We start from the raw sequence: 20,708 nt of genomic DNA, 5'->3' as shown, positions 1-20,708 counted from the left end.
CCTAAAAACTTGAATTTAAAAAAATGACGCAACTGAAACAAGAATTCTTTAGCTTTTAGCGTTATTACTGAAGCTATTGCAGTGAATTTTCGAATACTTTAGCTGTCGGAGCTGTAAGAGCCGTTATTAGGGATGAAACTTAATTTTTTACAGACATGAGTCAAATCTGTACGTTTTGTCATGGTAAAAATGATTTTTGCACGGAAAGCAAAAGGCAAAAGCAACCAACAATGCTCCCAGAAAAATGTAATTTTGACATAAATAGAATTCCTGAGAGTGTACAGTTGCACACGTTTTCATTTCTGGCAGTCAGAGATCTGCTTTCCCTGAGGTGCGTGAGCAAGCTCTGGAAACGAATTGCGGAAGATAAACAACTATGGAGGACCGTTAACCTATCGTGTAAAAGAATAAAAGAAAATAATTTATTATTTCGTTTGCCCGAAAGGATTAGTCAGCATGTAAGAGTTGTCAATCTCATGTGGAGTTACATGACGATCCCTTCCTTTAAATGTATTAAAATTATTTTCAAAAACATGGAGATCTTGCTGTTGCAGTATTGTAAGTTTTCCATTCCAGTTCGCGAAAGAAATGTTCTCCGACTGACCAACTGTATTGATTTGCCGTCAAACTTAAAAATTTTAGATTTACGTAATGTTCAAGGTAGTTGGTTTGAAGATACAGGGACACTAGTATCGTTACCGAAGATAGAAGCTATGGCGTTTTCGCAAACACTACCCAGTGATTGGTTGTCACGACTGTCTACAACCTGGTTACTACATCTAAAAGTCCTGCACGTGCAAAATAACCCTGCTTTGACTGATTCATTTTTAAAGGGAATAATCAAAAACACACCCAGATTGGAATCCCTTAGCGTGCGAGGATGCATATACGTTAAAGGAAATTTTTTAAGCACGATTGAAGATCTTTTGAATTTAAACACCCTCGACATAAGCGGTACACGGATTGCCGGAGAGCATATCACAGCAGTTGAGTGGGAGAAAATCAAAATAACAGACTTAAACATATCATTCTGTTGTAAACTCTTGGAAGCCGATATGCGTTATCTCCTGACAAAGTTAAGGTACTTGCGGCAACTTCGAGTTTGCTTTGTTGGGTGGGGAAGATCTTTGACGGACAAAGTTATCAATCAAATCTCGCAGCAATCAAAACTTTCGCTTGTGACAATAGACATTCAGAGCACTTTCGCCATGTCAACTAAAGCATTAGCCAAACTTTGTAGACACTCTCCAAACCTTCAATACCTTCGGATTGGAACAATTGTGAAAACTGAGGAAGAACTGGTAATGCTTTTCAATGATCTTCCGAAAATTAAAAGTCTAAGTTTACAGCTTAGCGAATGTTCCTTCAAAGCACCTGTTTTATTTAACGCCCTTTCTCAGAAATGTTTACATCTGCAATCTTTATTCGTATACAACATTTATTACGAGAAATGTTTACACGAAACCTTAAGATTGTCGTTAGTAGCAATGTTTACATCGTGTCAAAGTTTACGCAACGTTTTTACAGGTGGTTATTTACACAAACAGAAACAACTAGACACCATTATAAAGGAGGTGGCAGGCACATTTAATATTAAAGTGAATTCTAATGGACCTGCATATATCATACCACAAGCTGACGTATGTTTTGACAAGTATTTATGCTCAAAATTAAAGAAGAGAGGTTACAGCGCGAATTTTTCGAAACAAACAGCACAGAACGGCGTTAATTGCCAAGCGTTTTATAAAACAGACCTTAAAAGATTAGATGATCATCATTTCTCATTATTGCGAACATAAAAATCTGTTTTTATTCACGAAACAGAAAATATTGAATTGTGGAAAGAGCAGACGTGGCTGGTTTGACATTCGAGAAAACAATGTTAACAAAATTATTCTTTAGAAACAAAAATAAATGAATATTTCTCATGTCCATATAAATTATAATGTCCTTATACTAATGTGTCTTTATTATTTCTACGTTCCCCATTACAAAGCAACTGCGGAAACATCCGAGCTGACGATAACTTGATTAAAGAATCCATTTTGAAGTATCAATGGGAATCAATTATCTGCAACTAAACATTTACTACCCAATCAATACCATGACATTTGCTTGCGTCACATTTTAAAATGCACGTTTACGTGGCATCACGAACAGCGATAAATTCACTCAACCTGATAAAAATAGTAGTTAAAATAATACATGACTAATCAAAACATACCATGCTAATATCATTAATCTATGCACGTACAACCCAAGACTCAAAGCATTAATTTTCTCATTTGTCATTGGTTAAAATTTATTCCCACCTAACGTGGGTTTCCTCGGCCATGCCTTAGACCTACTCTTGATAACTTAATTAAAAGAGGGGGGGGGGAGTCATACCAAAGTTCGGGAAATTTTACCACGTAATTCGATTTATCAGGATATCCCTCTTATATTATTATTATTATTATTATTATTAAGCAGAATAAGCGAAGGGTATTGTGTTAAATGGAAAGTCTAATAACATAATCTGAACAAAAAACTACCCAACCCCCGGCTATTATTTACCTGCCCTATTATAGACCTAAGAAGAAAAATTCACCCACTTCATTTTTCCCACCCATCGATGTTGTTTGATGCTTTAATTAGTAGCATTTGCTTTTTTCTTCAATTTCGTGTAAAGATCAGGCTTGAATACTAACCTTGTTGTTTGAAGCGCTTGCGACAGACCCTCTGAATTTTCACGGTATCGAAGATTTGGTTTACTGACATCGAGATTTCCATCAGGAAATTCTAACGGAATTAAAAATGTGAAAAGAGCGCATGTAGACATTGATTAATACAGAATACGCTGAAAGAAAAATTACCGTGTTTGTAAAAACAGCTTGAACCAAAACGGCATTCACCTCGCCCCTGATCAAAATTTCGACAAGATTTCGTACTAAAAAGAAGACGTTACGTCAAGTCTCTCCTATCACATAAAGTTCTCCCATTGGATTTTTTTTTACCTAAGATAGTTCTTATAGTTGTCAATGATGGTTTTCTTTTCTTCAGCATCGCTTATCCAGAACTCACTCTAAATTAAAGCAATTCTTATAAGCAACACACAACTTTAAAAGAAAAACCCCGACAGGCCACGTGGTAGATTGTTCGCTTCTAGTGCGGAAGATCTTGGGTTCAATCCCCAGCCGAGTCATGCGTATGATAAAAGAAAGATAAAATAAGAATACGCAATTAGAGTGACCTACTGGAGTGACAAACCACGACGAAACCCGACAAATTGGACATGATCTGTGAAAAAATTAAATATTAGATACGGATGATTTCAACAAAAAGAAGAATTAACTTTTCACACAAAACAACATTACCTGACGACAGTTTTATCCTGATGTGAAGACGATCTCCAGTTTCGAATACAACTTAAACAAAATGCGTGATCACAATTCTCTACAAAACAGAAACTCCGAAGTGAACAAAACTTTTAACACGAATAAGACACGACAATAAGATGTTTATTACCTAGCAAACCAAACATCCTCTCCGTCATGTCGGATTTTTCTTTCACGACATCCAAACAAATGGAACATACCACGCCGTCGCTTCTAAAAACAAAAAATAAAAACCGTCTTCAACACATGCACTCACACAACATTTCCTTAAATACCAAAAAAAATGCTGAAAACAACCACATCAATTTTTATGAATTGAACCCAATTATTGTCTACCAGAATGTCAATTCTATCAAATTCCAATTTACCAATTTCCCCCTATTTTTAATTTTCTTTGAGCCACTGATACCTATTCGGATGCATAATTGTCAACTGTTTGAGATTTTCGAGAACATTGTGAAGCGCGTGGTATATCGTCATTAACAAAGGTATGCAAAATGTTCGAAAATTTATACCGGCGAAAAATATAAAAAAATAAGAAAAAAGATAAAGCAGGTAACAGGGGGGGGGGGGGGAATTAGATGTTTTCTCTCACAAATAATATCTTTATTTTCTATCATTCAAGCCAATTTTAATTAGAATTTAGCAGTTTTAGCATGTTACCTTCGATGTCTTTAATTGAAAAATAAAATTTCTGGATTGTTAAGGTTACGGCGAGGATAAATTTTACGCATGAAAAAAAAAATAAAAAATTGACAAATATCATTTTGGTGCCGAATGTTGTCCCGCGCGAAATTTCAGGTGCTAATATGTAGTACGTTTTATTTAGAAGATTATTAAAGCAAGCATTCGAAATCTCGGGTCATTTTGTCTGCTTAACTTTTGTTAGTTAAAAGTTAATCTCGCCAAAAATGTAGTTAATGTATTTGTTGCGTGGTATTTTCAACCCTTATGAATTCGAATGAACGTTTTCCCGTAAGAGGTTACGTCATAGACATAAATTAACATAATCAAATAAACATAGAAAAGATTGATATATTCTCACCTCTGCGCAGCGAAAGCACGTTTCATCTCATCCTCATGATGAGCCAGACACTTACTTCGATGATCTACGAGAAATGATATTAAATTAAACCTGCATTTAACAGTAAGCACTAACATACGCAACCGTCTTATTTCAAAACCTGATCGTTGTTTCTCATCGTTTGGATGAAGACATTGTAAGTCGCAGATATCGCATCTATCACCATGTTGATATTCGCAACTGAAAAAAGAGAAAAAATTGTTACTCTGTTGGCACTTAAAACTAAAAAAATAGCTGTCGCAATGTTGGCAGTCACAACTAAATTAAAAAAAGATGATGTTGGCATACACAATTAAAAAAAAAGGCCACGATGTAATACTATGTTGGCACTGACAACTAAAAAAATTCACCAACACTAATTAACACTAAAAAAGAAACTTGGAGGTAGCAACAAACATGGGAACATATTCACATAAGAAAATGTATAACCTTTCTCCATATGGACACTCACGTACAGCTGCAAAAGGACAAAGCTAAAAAACAAATAAAAATGTTGGCATGGCAACCACACACGGTTGAAAAGTTAGAAAAGTAGAAACACAAGCCTACCAAATCACTACTATCACCTTCGTAAGTAAAACTACAATCTTCTTCTTGTACACTCGAGTCGTAAAAATCGTCCAAGTTTAAAGAAGCGATCGTCGAATAAGGCATTTCAGTTGATACTGTCTTGTGGGGGGAAAGCTAGAAAAAAGTTAAATTCATTAAGTAATAAAACATCAACAAAAATAAAAACACAGATACGCTGAAAGCTCTGAATTGAGCGAAGTTTGACAAACAGCTGCTTATCATAACTTTGAATTTATTCGAGATTTTACTTGATGGTTGATGATCGATCACACACTTAATGTCTTACTTGCAGATATCAATGAAATATGTCGTAAAAAGATGCCACAAACCTCTTTCGGTTCTTCTTCTTCTTCTGTTGATGCATGATACTTTTTACCCTTATTTAAAGAAAACAAATTCTAGCGATATTCTTACTCACAACAATGATTAAAAAAAATTCCAAAAGTTGTTTTGATATGTGATTTTTATATATCAAAGTAACTACGAAGCAAGTCTTTGAAAGAATCAAAATATAATTTTTTTATAATAAATCATATCTTTAAAGTGCAGAAATCTTGTAAAATTTGAATTTTTTAGTTGCTACCAAAATTTTACCCTCAGCAATTATTAAAGCTGAATGTAAAATGAAGATGCTTATCAAAAACCGTGTAACTTACAACTAGGGTTCACAATAAAAAAATTAAACACCTACAGGAATAAACTCGGCCGCTTGTATCCAATTTTGATTAAATTCCTTCGCAGTAATTTTCTTTTTCAATACGCACAAATTTCCCGTTTTCTCAATCTAGAAGCAAAAAAAAAAAATGAATTATATTAATCTGATCTCACATATACAGTAAGCTAGATAGCAAGCGAATCATTATTTTACCTGACTTGATAAAGTAGTTGGTTTCAAAACTTTTTGTTTCTGTTTCACATGGTCATAACGGCATGTGGCACCATACGTGCATGTTCCAGCAAGATAGAACTTGCATACCTACATATGGAAACAATACAAATCCAGTGAAAACGGGCGAAAAAACACAATACAAATCCAGTAACACAATACAAATCCAGTGAAAACGGGCGAGAAAACACAATACAGATCCAGTAAAAACGGACGAGAAAACACAATACAGATCCAGTGAAAACGGGCGAGAAAACACATGTATCAGTGAATAAAGGGCATGACACCTACATTATCTTTCTTCGCATTTAAGTCATGCGCATAGATGCAAGATTTTCCTTTCGAACATGCTCCATATACAAAATATCTAAAAAACAAAATGTCATTTTTTAAATTAAAGCAATTTTATTTGGCGCCTGAACATCATAATTTTTTATGTAAAACACATTTTTTAAAGTGTATTCAACTTACTTGCATTGTGAAGTATTTTTTTCCATATAGTTTTATATTTTTATGTTTCCTAAAGATAAGCTTATAAACTGTCCACAATCATGTATAAACATTATTAAAAAATCTATAATTTCTCTATCGTTTTATGAGCGCTCCCGCCAATGTTGATTGACAGCTTGAACTGTATTTTGCCGAACCATGCCGAAATCTGTTGATACATGAAATACGTAAATCATAATTGTGATTTTTATATAATTGGAAAGCCAGTAATTCATAGCATATTTATTTTAAATAAAAAATATAAATTTTTAACAGGAAAAAGACGAAAAAAAGGGAAAATATAAAATAATGTTTTTTCAGTTTTTTTCAATAGAGTTTAATTTTTAGGTTCAAATCTTAAACCTAGTATCTCAAAAACAATCTTTACTTGGTACACTTCTACGTTTTAGGCTAAAAAAAACAACTATTTATGAATACGAAGGCAAAACATACTCGAAGCTCTCAAAAAGTGTCTGTTTTTCTTAAAAAAAAATTGTCAAGATTTCATCACAGGATGAAGATAAAAACGTGCAACGATATAAATTCGGAACTAGACGTTAAAATGTAAAACCGAGACACCATTTTAGTAGAAAGTGGTGTAGATTTGAAAGCGCTATATGTTTTATCCCTCTACACTTAACTATTTGAAGTTGTAGCCTGGATATATTACTATCGATAGGAGCCATATTTATGCAAATACGTTCTACTTCTTATTATACAAAATTTCATTGTTTAATTGAACTTTTCAATCTTCTTTAAAAATAAATCTTCCACAGGATAAAAATAATACAAAACAACAAAGAAAGAAAGAAAGAAAGACAACAATATATATATATCATTCCTATCTTTTTACTTGAAAATGATTACACATGTTTCATAAGTCAGTCAATTTAATCTCAAAAACAAGAAACTTTTTGTTTTGCATTAAAAAAACCTAAGATTGAGATCGTGAAAATAAAAACTAACTTTAAATAAATTACAAATACTCAGAGAGGGACATACAAAGAGGTGTGATTATTTTTACAACGGTAGCTTGTACTTGACGTATGGTACTTCCACATCCTCGCCATCTTTATCGTCGCAACACAATTCTAATACCAGTGTTCGAACATGCGGTTTAATTTTTTTCTTAGAAACCTTTTCTACGGTTTGCGAAATCCTGAACAGAAAAAAACAGAAAGGATACAGATATTTTTACTCCGGGGGATAATTACTAGGATTGACATAGCAATGATATACCCATTGGCTTTATTTTTACACGTGCAAAACTAAAGTCAATACGTAAAATTAAAGACGTTTTATAACACGTTGCAGCAGAGGGACACAATGTGTCTTTCTCTAAATTCGAAAGCGGCCCAAAAACTTAGAAATGGAGTTGAATGTTTACAGGAGCTTAAGTACCGGTCAATAAGAAACACTCACGGAGCGCCTAGTCTTTCAGTTCTTTTAGCAGCATTCATGAAGAAGGAGTAGATCATTGAAACACCTTGTGATATCATGGTAATCTCAAGACCAAGATTCTACAAGAAACAGTATCAAATGTCACCAACAACGTTTTTATTTACGATTTTTAAACATGAATAAGGTTAAATTTTCACCTTAAAGTGATCCATTAATTGCTGCAATGTCATTTCTGAACCATCCTCCATCTTTCCATCGACAGTAAAGCTATCCCAGAGAGTGAATTCAGTGTCGTTGTACTAAAAAAATATTCTTAAATTCAATCTATCTTAATTGATCAGAAAATCAAAAAGTTAAGAAAGGAGAGGGTTACAAGTGTGATTTCGTAGCACAAAATGATATAAAGATGTACGATCCTGGTCAAAATATATAAGGAGAAGATTCGTCGCCACAGAACATATTAGGTTATTCGGTTAAATTCTAAAATCTTAAAACTTGTGAATTTTTGCTGGCATCAACATGACCATTTTTCCCGAATTCTGGTTCCTTTGTTGACACTGGCATGGAATAATTCGTTGCGAAGGCATGCTAATGCGAATGGAGATTTTTTAAACGCTATCCACTTGGCTTACGCATGTGCAAAAATAGCGATTCTGCAGCCGATGCGTTTGTCCATCTTTGAAAATGACGACAAAAAAACTGTCTTTCTCCTAACATTTTGCACAAGGTTTGTATATTGTTACAGGGATAAAAAAAAACACGCCAATTATAAACACGATACCTTCATTTTTGGAGCTGCAATAGGTTCAGAAAATCCAAAGAAAGGTAATGCTAAATTAATAAATCCATTTTTGTAAGATTCGATTTTCTTGTTGTTGTTGAATATCTTATAAAGTTCCAAGCAAACCAATCCAGTAACTAGAGAAGTTGTTGTTGCGATAGCTGGAATGATTTTACCAGCAATGAGTTTACTCTTGTGTCTATCTGCTGGTTGGATCTGGTAGTTGGTCGCTCTCAAATTCGAACACGCGACAATGAAGTCCATATGAAAGTTACTATCGTCATCCTGCAAGCACGAAAGAAATACTTAAGGCAGATAACGAACAAAACACAACAATTGATGGCTTTTATTATACACACCTTCTCAAAATCAGCAGGGTTGAGTTTTAAACCTTTCAAATTTTCAGGACTTGGTAAATTTTTTTTAATATTTTCAACTTTAATATCATCTAAAAAAGAAAACATATTAAAAATGATAACAAAGAAGTAAGACCTAAACTAGAAATCGTAAAGGGACTGATAATACATACCAACATCATTGGCACTGTTTTGAGCCTCTTGGTCAGTAACGGAAATTTTAACACCTATAAAGTGTAAAAGATGTATTACCATCTGAATAGTATGAACAGATACTAATAGGTAAGTCCTGTGCTAATTAAAAATATATTATTACTATCATTGTACTTACCTCACAAATTTCCAAATCATTCATCCGGAAATACTTACACCTTATATAAAACGTGGAGTTTATCAAAATATTTGAAATTAAAAAAAAAAACAATTTTTATCACCTGACTTTGGTACAAATTCTGGAACGGTAATTTCTTTCAAGGCTTTTAAAATTAAAGAGCGATCGGTGGATCCTGGAAAGCAAAACAACAAATTAGAAAACTGCATCAGATAAAGAAAACTGTGTTCGAAATACAAGTAACTAAACATTACCATTCAATCCATAATTGAAAGCATGTAAGTTTGCACCAGCCACAACAAAGTCTAAATGCATATCTATGGATGGGTCGAATTTGATTGGAGTTGGGCACCGTTTTGGACCAGACCAAAAAGGAGCACCAGATGAGGTAACCTGCAATAACAAAAGGTAGGTTTGGTAGGTTTTACAGCTATTTAAGTGCAGTATAGTAATAACTTTATCGCTAGTGCAAAACAAAAAGCGATATGCTTATAGTTATACCTGGTCAGGAGGAAAGTTGTACAATAACTGAGCTATTTGGTTGTAAAAATATTCTTGGAAGAGAAGTCTAGCAAATTTAATACAATCTTCAAATTTAGTTGGTTTATTTTGGATTGCTTTGTGCACGGTCTCAAGTGTTTCCAGCTAAGAAAACAAACAAGAAAGCCATTAACACAATTCAAGTGAAGCAAGTGAAATATATTTTTAACACACCATTGAATACATTGGAGTACTACAATCAACTTGTTTTAATACAATAGCATTGTTAGAAGAATATGGTGTTTTTTTCCTAGTACAGAATTACATAAATCTCAGTTTTCGTAACTTTATAAAGACATACCAACTGCATCCCTTGAAGCTTAGAAGTTCTTTCCATGAATTTAGGATCTCTATAAAAATATAAAATAATAGTTTTTTCAAAGGAAGAGAATCACTGACTCTCCATAGTGGCATTGTGTTATTTTCCAAGACTTTATTTACTTATTAAAACGAAATGTTCTTCCATCGGTCCTGCTTTAATATGTCCCCTATTATCCATAAAAAAAAAACAACAACAACACTTTTTCCACACCTTAAGGGTGCTTTTCTGTACAACAAGTACTACAAAAAAACTCACGTTATGTATTGATTGACAGTTTCAGCGGATTGTGTAAACAGCCCTTCGAACGAGTCTCTAGCCCACTAATAAAAAAATTGTGGTGTAATATGATTTCACGGTTAATTATAAATAAGCCTGCCCTAAAAGGCTGAAAGCCAGCACCTTAATAATATATATTTTATTTGAACGAAAATGTAATCTTTGCACGACAAAAAACAATAAAATGGATAATGTCATTGTTACTTACTTGCAGTGTATGTTCAATAGCATTTGGAAAATTTTTAAGTGTACAAATTGGAATAGATTTTTCTGGAGGGTCTTGGGATGAGCTATATGACTCAGTCACATCAGGCAACACAACCTAAGAATTAAAAAAAAAAAACACTTATAAGTCTCTCGAATTGTATCATAATATACAAAATTACATGTGCACAACTCTACCTGGACATTTCCCTTTGTGCCAAGAGTTCCAGATTCCATGAGAGGTTTTTTGTAATATACACATCTACGGTCCATATATAAGCCTAAATTAAGTAATTCGATACAAGTATAATATGTATAATTCTATTGTCAGGCAGAAGAAAATAAACCCTTAACTGGTGTTACTTACGTGCATCAATGTTATCAAGAGCATTGCAGACACCATCCAGTGATTCAAAGAAGTCATCATTATATATTTCTGTTGCTTCGTTAAAGAAAACAAATACAAGCTTTACTTAAAGCCGATACTTACAAAAGAATGAATTCTATTAAATACATTCCATTAAAGAAAGAAACCTTAGCTAACACTAAGATGTTTTTTTTAGAAGGCCACATCAAACGTCAATGTGTTCAGGTTTGAAAGACTTCCCGGGTGTCTAAAACATCAAAAAAGAAAAACAACCGTTAGATTTTTGACGTCTTATCGAAACTAATTTATTCACAAAAACTTATGTGCTGGAATTTGCAAAGCTTTCTTCCCGCAAATGTTTCTTCAGTAAAAGTTTCTTGTATCACTTGATATAAGAAAGGATACTTTCAGTTTCAGGACCGACACGGTTTTGATGAGGTATAATGTTCATGTCCATGTTCATTTCTTTAACAGCGTTGGCAGCAGTTTGGGATTTCATTTTCTGTGCAGAAAATTAAATAAATATAAATTTGAACAGGATTTTGCTTAAACATCAGGAGCAAATTTAATTTGTTTATACGATTGTTACCTGAACATCATGTGGCCTAAATAAAAACTGACGATTCAAGTTTGATTTCTCAATCAGATCCATATCGGTAACAACAACTTTGCCTTCTGAACTGCATCCAATGCCCATCATTGCAAAATTTTTAAGCATTTCACATCCAATAGCACCTGAACCAACCTGAGGTGATTGTAAAAGTAAAATTTACATGTAGATTAAACTAGCTGAAAAAAATATTGTCAGAAGATTTAAAATTGACAACAAAAACTAAACCTACAATAAAATACTTCTTCGACACTATTCTCTTTTGAAATTCTTGTCCAAAAACTGCAATTTGTGCATCATAACGAGAATTAACAGGTTGGAAATTACTTTCTGGTAAATCGTTTTCTTCCTCGGAAAGACATTCTATGCTATCAAAATACATCCACTGCATCACTGGCATAAATTTCCCAGAACAAGCCTACAAAAATAAGTAGTAGAAATATTTAACAAATAGATAAAACAAATTTTATTATCTCAGAGTTAAGTTTGAATACCTTCATCACTTCCTGAGCTGCCATACTACCCATAACAGCTTGCATAGGACAAAGATCTCCAGTCGCTTCTGAAGCAAGTTCCGATAGCAATTTTTCATTCAGTTCATCAACCTGTCATACAATGAGACTGTAGTAACAGAATAATTAAAAATCTATGACTAATATGATTGGTATTATATCTGAAAAATTAATTACTAAATTAATTCTTCTTGGTGTTTAATTTAACAAGTTATTAATAATATACCTTTGTTTCTATTTTTTCATTTATTTCCTTTGTGATTAACAAGAATTTTTCGATATCACCCTAAGAATAACATCATAGAATAAATGACATATACAAGCCAATGTGAAAAAGCAAAAAGCAAACATTTGTGTATTGCTAACATATTGTCTGGTAGTGAGAGGTTTCAATCCACAATCTCAAGAACTGGGAGCTGCAAATAAACCCCCTACATTATGTACAAAGCAGCACAAAGTATCTACCCTTTAATTCTATTACACTGATTATACTCGCACGCCATAAAGAGGTGGACTACTCTCATTAAAGAATGTGGCATGACAACCTTCATCTACAGAAAATTAGCAGTTTGGGAGTTACCTTATTCTTTGGGCGTGGTAACAATCCAGTAACTTTTTTAAATTCATGTAGTGCCTAAAAATAATTTTTTACCGAAAATAAAAAATTGAAGAAGAAGAGTCATAAATGTGGAGATGAATTCTTAGGGCTAAAAAACCACTATAATACATTGCATGTTTATATTTATGGACAAGGTGGATACGCAATAGTATTTCAGGTTTTCTGTATTTTTCAAGAAGTTAACAAGCTAATAAAACGCAAGCAAACAAAAAATAATTCTCCTGTAGTTCTCAATTTTTTTATTTTTTTTTCATTTTGTTTCAAGACTTTTCCAGGAATATACTGGTAATACATATTTGTACTTAACACATTTCAACAGCAATTAAATGATTATAAATACCTGGAATCCGAGATGTAGTTGAGATGGGTGATCAAATTTTGCAAAGTCAGTGAACAAAAACTCAGGTTGTTTTATTGACTCACGAAGTGATTTCTATAGCAAATAAAAAATAAAAACCACTACTGATACCTACATTTACACATATCTTTTTACAACTTGGCACTTCTGTGCAAAAAAAAAACATCACAGCAATGCTCAAAATAAACGCTTGGGGCATTTTTTACATTTTAGAGGGGCATCTAAGTATTCAAGGGAGCCATTTAAGGAGCAATTATATTAGTGCAGCGTTGACCATATCTTCTTTTCATATTTTACTTGGGTGTTTAAAAAGATACTTATGGGTGGAACTCAACATGTGCATTATGTTTCAAATAAAGACCCTCTGAAGGGAAGGGGCGTTTATTAAAAGTTTATTTTATTATTAAAAGAAAAAGGGCGTTGACAGGCAGCTAAAAGAAGGGTGTTTAATTAAAGATTGTTTTTTTTCCAAATCAGAAATTAAAAAAAAAAAAAACTTACAAAGTGAATTGTTTTTGGAACTTTAACTTGTGACACAACACCACCTCGAACGTAATCCGAAAATGTTGATGTGTCTCCAATACTAAATGTGTATGGTCCTAAAACTTTTATTTTTCTTGGTTCACATCCATTTAATTCTACCATTCCTTGTACTTCACTAAAGGTGACATAGTCTCCATCCTCCATTCCATGTCTTGTTTCATCCAGGCATGTGACAACACCCTCTACATCTTTTGTAACTGATGCAATCATGTTACTAATGCATTGTTCTCCATTAACATCAGATACAACAAAATCATCACCGAAATCGCAGAAAAGTTGACTGAAAAATTTAAACAGGCTTCAAACTTTACTTTCAGCACTAGCACGTCTAACTATAACAAAATCTACAAGTGACATTCATATTCAGAATCTACCTAAAAAAATCTAACTAAATCTGATCTTAAAAAAACCTGAATTTTAATGGTGAATTTATGTGTATATGTAACTGACACAAAAGAGGCCTAAGCTGGAGGGTATAATATTCAACTTTCTTTCTAATTTCTTTCACATAAGATTGTAATTACTTTTGCTGATTTTTACAGTTTGTTAAAATACAAAATATGCAGTTTTGATAAGAAAGCAACTTACCCAAAAAGACCTCGAGTGTCGACAATGATTAATTTTAAACCATTTTTATGTGTGAAATCACTAACTCTAAGCTGTTCTTCAAGAGAAGAGTTAGTTAAAACAATAGCTTGATATCTTAACAGGCAATCTTCAGTTAATTCACCCTTGTGGATTGATACAGGAACGTAACTGTTTAGTTCGGACAGTTTGCTGATAGCAACTTCAGCACGGTTTTTGCCAACATCTTTTTCAGTCACATAAAACTAAGTAAACACATTGGTTAAGATGCTTAAATGTAAAGCAAAGGTTATGCAACAGATCCAGAAAAAAAAATATTAAGGTTAGTAAATGCACCTGTGAGGAAATGTCTTCAATGTAACACTTCTCTTGATCATGGAGAGTAACAGATTTTACTCCTGCCAATATAACATTTTTTGCTAAAACAGACAATTAAATAACACATTGCAAACTGATGTTTTTTTCTGAAGAAAATTTAACAACAACAAAAATTATATATAAACACAAAAATTACCTATTTCAACTCCAAGTCCTTTCATGCCAGATATAAGAACATTTGATACACCCATTTTCTTCATAGCTTCATGACCAAGTACATACCTACAAAATAGTAGTCAGGATTCCAGGCATTTTTTTGAGGTAAACTAATGAAAACTTTTATAATCAATATTGTTTTTACAATTATTGCATGTTGATGAAATTATTCCCTCGATAATAACAATTTTTTTGACATTGGAGAATAACAACCTAATTTCATGTGCAAAATGTAGGCTCATATATAATATACTATTTCAACATAATTTTTATTTATTTTTTCAGATGTCCAAACACAGCATTCTTCTGTCAAAGATATTTGTACTATGACAGTGTGATTTTACTGGTTTCATTTCAGCCAGTTCTTGCACTACATTTTCTTTTTTTATCAAAATGTTTCTATTTTTTACTCTTTTTTTTCTACCCATAATTAGATAAGAAATATTAAAATGCAAAATACGCCAAGCATCTTAAAACAAGATGTTAGATGTATACATACAACTGCCTCGAATACAATCCTTCATCAATTTCCTGACCACCACCATTGGTTTCCATGGTTTCCATATTGACCTAAAAAGAATAGTTAGGCGGCATTGTATAGGATGTCTTATTTTTGATGCTTTTGAACTAATTCCTCTTCAAAGTAGTACCGTTTTTTTCCATTGGAAAGTAGAGCAATTTAGTTTTGCTAAACCAATTTGTTTTCAATAAATAGAACGGTTAAGACTGTTTAATCCAATCAACACTTGCCAGGAACTATCTTAAAAATATTGGGTCACCTTGGCACCCCAATGAAAGAAAAAGGAAACTAAGGAAAATTTCATTGAACTCTTCCTGTGAAGAATATTGTTTTTAACTTTCTGATGAACCTTTTTTGTTATGTGCATCTTGTGGACAAGAAGTCCACAAATAATGTTTCAAAGAGAAGCTTGAAGAATTGAACATTATTGCAGATGATGGTATATGACAGATCAACATTCCTGGTTTTCACTACCCTTGTGGAACTTGAGTGTACCGTCTACGAAAACTGTCACTGCAACCCAAAATACAACTCTCAAATCTAAGGACAATGAAACACTCTTTAGTGAGAGTCCAGAAAATTGTCAAGCCCAAACTAATCTTTATCTATATTATAATGCCTGTATACGTCTGTCCGTCCGTCCGTCCGTCTGTCTGTCACGCAAAATGGTAGCTTAGCTTCGACGGGCGAACCCGTGGATTTTTCCACGGGCTAACGGCTAGTTCTGAAATAATTGCTCAAGCATTCCACAGAACTAGCATCATGAAAGAGAAGTGGAACAGATAATATATGTTTACAAGGAAGTGTTATGAATTTGGAGGAAAACACTTATATATTTAAAAGATCACCAAGACGTACACCAAATCGAAATTTGTAAATTCTACAAAAATGACACTTGTAACGATGTAAATCTCAGCACCTTAAGATGTGTATTGATTCAGTGGTACTTTATACGCAAAACTAAAGGCAAATACAATTCTGGCTATTGCGATTCACCCAAAAAAATACAATTTATACTCACTTTAAAGACATTGTGAATGATACAGAATTATCTATGTTTGAAAATTATTAAAGGCGAAGTTCCAAACCTTAGTCATAACGGAATAGAAGTATCTATTAACCCAAACCTGGGTAGGAAATGTTTATTAGCACCCTACAACCGCACCTTACCTAGCAACCTTCAGAAGCTTACAGCTTCCTCACTGCTGCTGCATGGTGCAAGATTATTTGATTGCTTATCAAAAGAAATGAGAAAATGTACTAAATGCAATGTTTCAGTAGTATAATTCCTGAATCTTATCAGGTGTGCTAAAAATTGGCAAGCTTAAAGCCAAAGGGTAAAATGTGTCCAGATCCCCTAATTCCTTCTATTCTACTCTACTCTACTTCCCCTACACCCCATGCACTCAGAATTTTAAGGGTAAATCTTTTTGGATTCAGGTTTCCTGCTTTCCCATATGGAATCTGCATAAGAAAACTCAAAAATTCCAATCCAAAAGACAATAATGACATCTCTATAAAAAATTTGTGTTCAAATTGAAAAATTCAATAGGTTGAGGAAATGGAACATGCAGCAAAATCAACACACAGTAATCACAAATTGTTTATTGTTTCTGTTTGCCTGTTCAGATTTATATTATAGTATTGTAGGTTTATCATTCCTTGAACATGTCTAAGATATGATAAACCTACAATACTAATCCCAAATCGCAATTGCCTGGCAAGCGAGAGGTCGTGATTTCAAGTCCCACTCGATCCACCATCTTTGCAGCACTTGGGAGGATAATGTGCAGGATTACTTATACTGATCACAAATTGTTTATCTTTTCGGTTCTGGCATAAACCAATTTTTTTCAGAACATAACGATACTTAACATGCTGCTGTTCTTACAAAAATGTTTTTGTCACAGGTCATACATTCACATCAATAAAAATATTTAGTAGATGTAGTGCTGCTCTCTTCTCTAAGAACATATTCAAGGTTCTTAAAATTATTCTAATTCCCTTTGGAATTAACTTAACAGAGCAAGATTAGGCCTATGTTAACTATTTTGATAATGGCAGTGTTAAACTTGTAAGGTTGTGCTGTCTGGGTTATCCTCAAGAATATAAAAACAAAGCCATTTATTAGTTGTAACTTTCTTAGGCCATCTGGTTAAGTTATTGTGATAAATCAATTGAGTATTAAACATATCCAACTGGCCAAATGTTATTGCATTGAAACATGTCACAAATCATGACTGTACCAAAAGTTCATAATTTGCTCATTTTACAAGTTAATTTGAGAAATAATAAATTTAAACAAACTATACGTGCATCACTTTCGCTGGAAAATTAAAATTGTCTCTAAACTACCCTCGTTTTCATATTAGTATGTCTATTCCGGCTGTGTATTTTGCAGAATGGAAATTAATATTGAAATAGGTCTATTGGGGTATCCATTGCTTAATTGTTTATTCAGTAAATCTGGTTATTCTTTTCGGCTACAGTTGATATTTGAAAATATTATAGAAATAAAAATAAATAATTCATGATTTTTTAAGTAATAAATTATCCATTGGTTTAGTTTTACTTTAGTAAACACGGAACAGCTTTATTTTTTAATTATTCGTTCTTAATACACAAAATTGTGTAGCAAAACCCAAGTTACGGAAGATCTTCGTACCCATTATCAATAGCGTCAATGACGTCATAGTAGTGATAGTATTGTTTTGCGTAAAAATGACTATATAAATATCAAGTCAGACCTTTATTAAAATTGTCTTGCGGTGGACAGACCATAAGACCACAGATTAGTGGGAAACCCAGAAAATAGGGTCAGTTGGTCAACAACTGAAAACTAAAAAAATCAAGAAAATTGGGTCAACTAGTATGACATTATAAGTGTCCTTTATTGATGTTCTACCCAATCTTAGGACCCTGCCCAATCTTTAGACATAAAATTGCCCAGTCTTAAGACTGGCCGGCCAGTCTTAAGACTGGGCAGGACGTCACAAGATTGGGCAAAAGACCACGTTAGGCCCATCTTTGGCGCCTTTTAGATTTTAAAAAAGGGATGTTCCACACGACCTCTGTTTTTTGCAAGTCTTAACAAACATTCTCAGGCACATTAAAACATCATATTTTGGGTACTGTTGAATTGACCCGGTCAGTTTTTGGACACAGTAGAGTGAAAATCGTAGCTAGCTATGTAGCTGGTAGAGCACATGTTATACATTTAGCATTTATATACAGCTTGTAGTATAGTGGCTAAATTTTAAAAATAAAATGTTTATATTTATAAAGAATCAGAAAAATCGTATTTAACCATATTATTAGTTAGCTAGCAGTTAATTTCATTGGATGAGATGTTTAGCCAGCTGGCAAGCTGTAGCCAGCTAGCTAATATGGTTGAGTAGTTTCAATTTTTTAAACATATAATACATGGTATGTATAAATTTTTGGTCTTTTGATTTTCCAAGAAAAGTTTCAATTTAAAGTTCCTATTAAGAGGAAAATTCTAGAAGTTTATTGTTCTGTTTGTCTTTCACAATTGTTCTAAGATTGGGCATGTACGTCCATAGATTGGGCAGTCCAGTCTTAAGACGGGGTGCCTTCCAAAATTGGGCAGAACAGTGATAACCAGTGTGTCTTGTTTAAAGGAGCTATTACACATGTACAATTTAAAACTAGTTCTTAGGACCTTGGTAAACATGTCCATTACTTTAAAGCAAAGAACAGTTTGAGCAAGTCTTTATTTTATGTCAAAATTGTGATAAAAGATAGGGTCAGGTGAGTGACTCTTCTACTAACATCACATATAATTTGTGACGTTTGCCATACCAGTCACTAATCAAAGTAAGTAAGGTGTAAGGTAAAAGGAGAAATAGCTGTTTCATTGATCTTTATGTATCCTAAAATTTGATACCTACTGTTTCAGAAGTACTTCTACTCTTATTAGATTTCTGACAGGAAGCTTCACCGTTTTGATGACCAACAGAATTTAACTTGACACGTTTGCTTGGAGGTGAGCTTGTCTCCGTTTGATTAGCTGTTGACATTAATACACGTTACGAAGACGTAAAGGGTGCAGTGGTAAAAGAGGGCAGTAAAACTGCAACAAAACACTTTTGATTTAATGTTTAATTTAACCAGCAATGAAATGAGCGCAGGAGACCTTTTCCACACAGGATACCGTTTTAGTTCTGCGAAATACATGTCGCAATAACGCCTTTATGGGCGTTCGTATTTTTTATGTAAGTGTGTATTTAACCAGGGTTTTTTCAAAAGAGTTTTTTAGGCTTTGATAATCTTTATAAACGCCATCTTAAATATATAAAAAATGTTTCCCCATTTTTAAAAAGCTATCCAGATGCTACTAGTTTAGTTTAATAAAAGACGGGCGCCTGAAAAGGAAAAGGGCGTTAAAAATGACGTTTAATTTTAAGGGCGTTTATAATAAAAGGGCGTATAAATAAAGTTTTTTTTTTTTATAGAAACTTTTAATTTTAAATTATCGGATACATGATATCTTAATGAGGTATTATGGCATTTGTAAATACATGTAAAAATGTTTAAATTTACACTTTCGCTTGAAATTGTTTATTTGGAAAGAGGTTGAATGGATGGGAGATTCAATTTCAATGTCATTTAAAACGCTCCTCACGATTGATCGTTGCATTGATATTTCACTGTAAACTTTTAACCACCCAGTTAAAAGTTTACAATAAATAAAAAAAGTGTCTACTGCTAAGCTAAACCAATTTTTCGAAGCGAAATCGAAACAAACGAAACTGCGCAACGATAAAGCAATGTTGTTATTCGCTAGCTCGTGGGCTAGATCATTTTTTAAAGTTTTACCACTTGTCTTTCTGGATTTTTATGTTGGTAAGAGGATAAATGTAAAAAATTAAAGCAGACAAACATAATGCATAATTTTACGCGGTCGCTTTTACAAATTCACGTTTTACATATTTTAGTTATTTTTTTTAATGTGGTCCGCGCAATGTCGGTTAAAAACAGGCGCTGGAATACGCTGCCACGCCATCATGATGATTGGGCGAATTTATCATATTATAATTTATATAATTTATGATACAGTTGACTCTCTCTAATTCGAATCTCTATTATCCAAATCTTTCTCTAATCCGAACAAATTAAAAGTCACCGTCAATTTCCTTAAGAAACTCTCATAATTTACTTTCTACTATCCGAATCTCCGTAATCCGAAAACCTTTATAATCCGAACTAATTTTTAGGTTCCTTCGGCTAAATTTTCTTTTTTAAGTGTAAATATACCATTAACACTTTTGAACGTTATTTGAATCTATGTCGAATTCGAATGTTTTGATTTTTTTGTAAGACAAAGAAAAATCGCAAGTTAGTGAGTTCTTTTATTTTCGTTCAAACTTACTTATTCGTTATTTCTCATCTTACTTTTTTTAATTTTTTTCAAAACAGAAAG

At 33.1% G+C, this 20,708-nt stretch overlaps 2 protein-coding genes across 4 annotated transcripts; both read right to left on the bottom strand.

The window, feature by feature from the left end:
- Positions 1 to 1,882: 1,882 nt before the first annotated feature.
- Positions 1,883 to 7,093, bottom strand: LOC130654180 (E3 ubiquitin-protein ligase makorin-2-like). 2 transcript variants are annotated; one of them, XM_057456721.1, is made up of 16 exons: positions 6,389 to 7,093; positions 6,209 to 6,284; positions 5,900 to 6,007; positions 5,723 to 5,815; positions 5,361 to 5,408; positions 5,011 to 5,145; positions 4,891 to 4,934; positions 4,562 to 4,641; positions 4,423 to 4,486; positions 3,508 to 3,590; positions 3,357 to 3,435; positions 3,237 to 3,279; positions 2,997 to 3,064; positions 2,856 to 2,929; positions 2,691 to 2,781; positions 1,883 to 2,177 (listed from the first exon to the last, which is right to left on the bottom strand). In XM_057456721.1, the coding sequence occupies exons 1-16, from the start codon at positions 6,412 to 6,414 to the stop codon at positions 2,141 to 2,143; spliced, it is 1,149 nt and encodes a 382-aa protein (XP_057312704.1). In that variant the 5' UTR covers positions 6,415 to 7,093; the 3' UTR covers positions 1,883 to 2,140. The 2 variants fall into 2 exon arrangements, with proteins under 2 accessions (XP_057312704.1, XP_057312703.1); XM_057456720.1 differs by having other exon boundaries at positions 4,423 to 4,641.
- Positions 7,094 to 7,233: 140 nt separating this feature from the next.
- Positions 7,234 to 19,452, bottom strand: LOC130654178 (ubiquitin-like modifier-activating enzyme 1). Of its 2 annotated transcripts, XM_057456718.1 has the most exons (27): positions 19,177 to 19,452; positions 15,245 to 15,315; positions 14,726 to 14,811; positions 14,548 to 14,630; positions 14,215 to 14,456; positions 13,585 to 13,906; positions 13,066 to 13,158; positions 12,687 to 12,740; positions 12,333 to 12,392; positions 12,089 to 12,199; positions 11,827 to 12,012; positions 11,574 to 11,729; positions 11,390 to 11,486; positions 10,985 to 11,053; positions 10,816 to 10,898; positions 10,622 to 10,735; positions 10,393 to 10,457; positions 10,117 to 10,165; positions 9,777 to 9,920; positions 9,530 to 9,668; positions 9,379 to 9,450; positions 9,118 to 9,171; positions 8,948 to 9,036; positions 8,589 to 8,873; positions 8,005 to 8,106; positions 7,829 to 7,926; positions 7,234 to 7,565 (listed from the first exon to the last, which is right to left on the bottom strand). In XM_057456718.1, exons 1-27 carry the CDS (start codon positions 19,303 to 19,305, stop codon positions 7,427 to 7,429), a joined length of 3,192 nt encoding a protein of 1,063 aa, XP_057312701.1. In that variant the 5' UTR covers positions 19,306 to 19,452; the 3' UTR covers positions 7,234 to 7,426. The 2 variants fall into 2 exon arrangements, with proteins under 2 accessions (XP_057312701.1, XP_057312702.1); XM_057456719.1 differs by lacking the exon at positions 12,687 to 12,740.
- Positions 19,453 to 20,708: the final 1,256 nt, after the last annotated feature.

Source organism: Hydractinia symbiolongicarpus, chromosome 8 (genome assembly GCF_029227915.1).
Source record: "Hydractinia symbiolongicarpus strain clone_291-10 chromosome 8, HSymV2.1, whole genome shotgun sequence".
NCBI lineage: Eukaryota > Metazoa > Cnidaria > Hydrozoa > Anthoathecata > Hydractiniidae > Hydractinia > Hydractinia symbiolongicarpus.
Note: the sequence above shows the minus strand (reverse complement) of the source record. Positions and strands in the feature narration are given on the sequence as shown.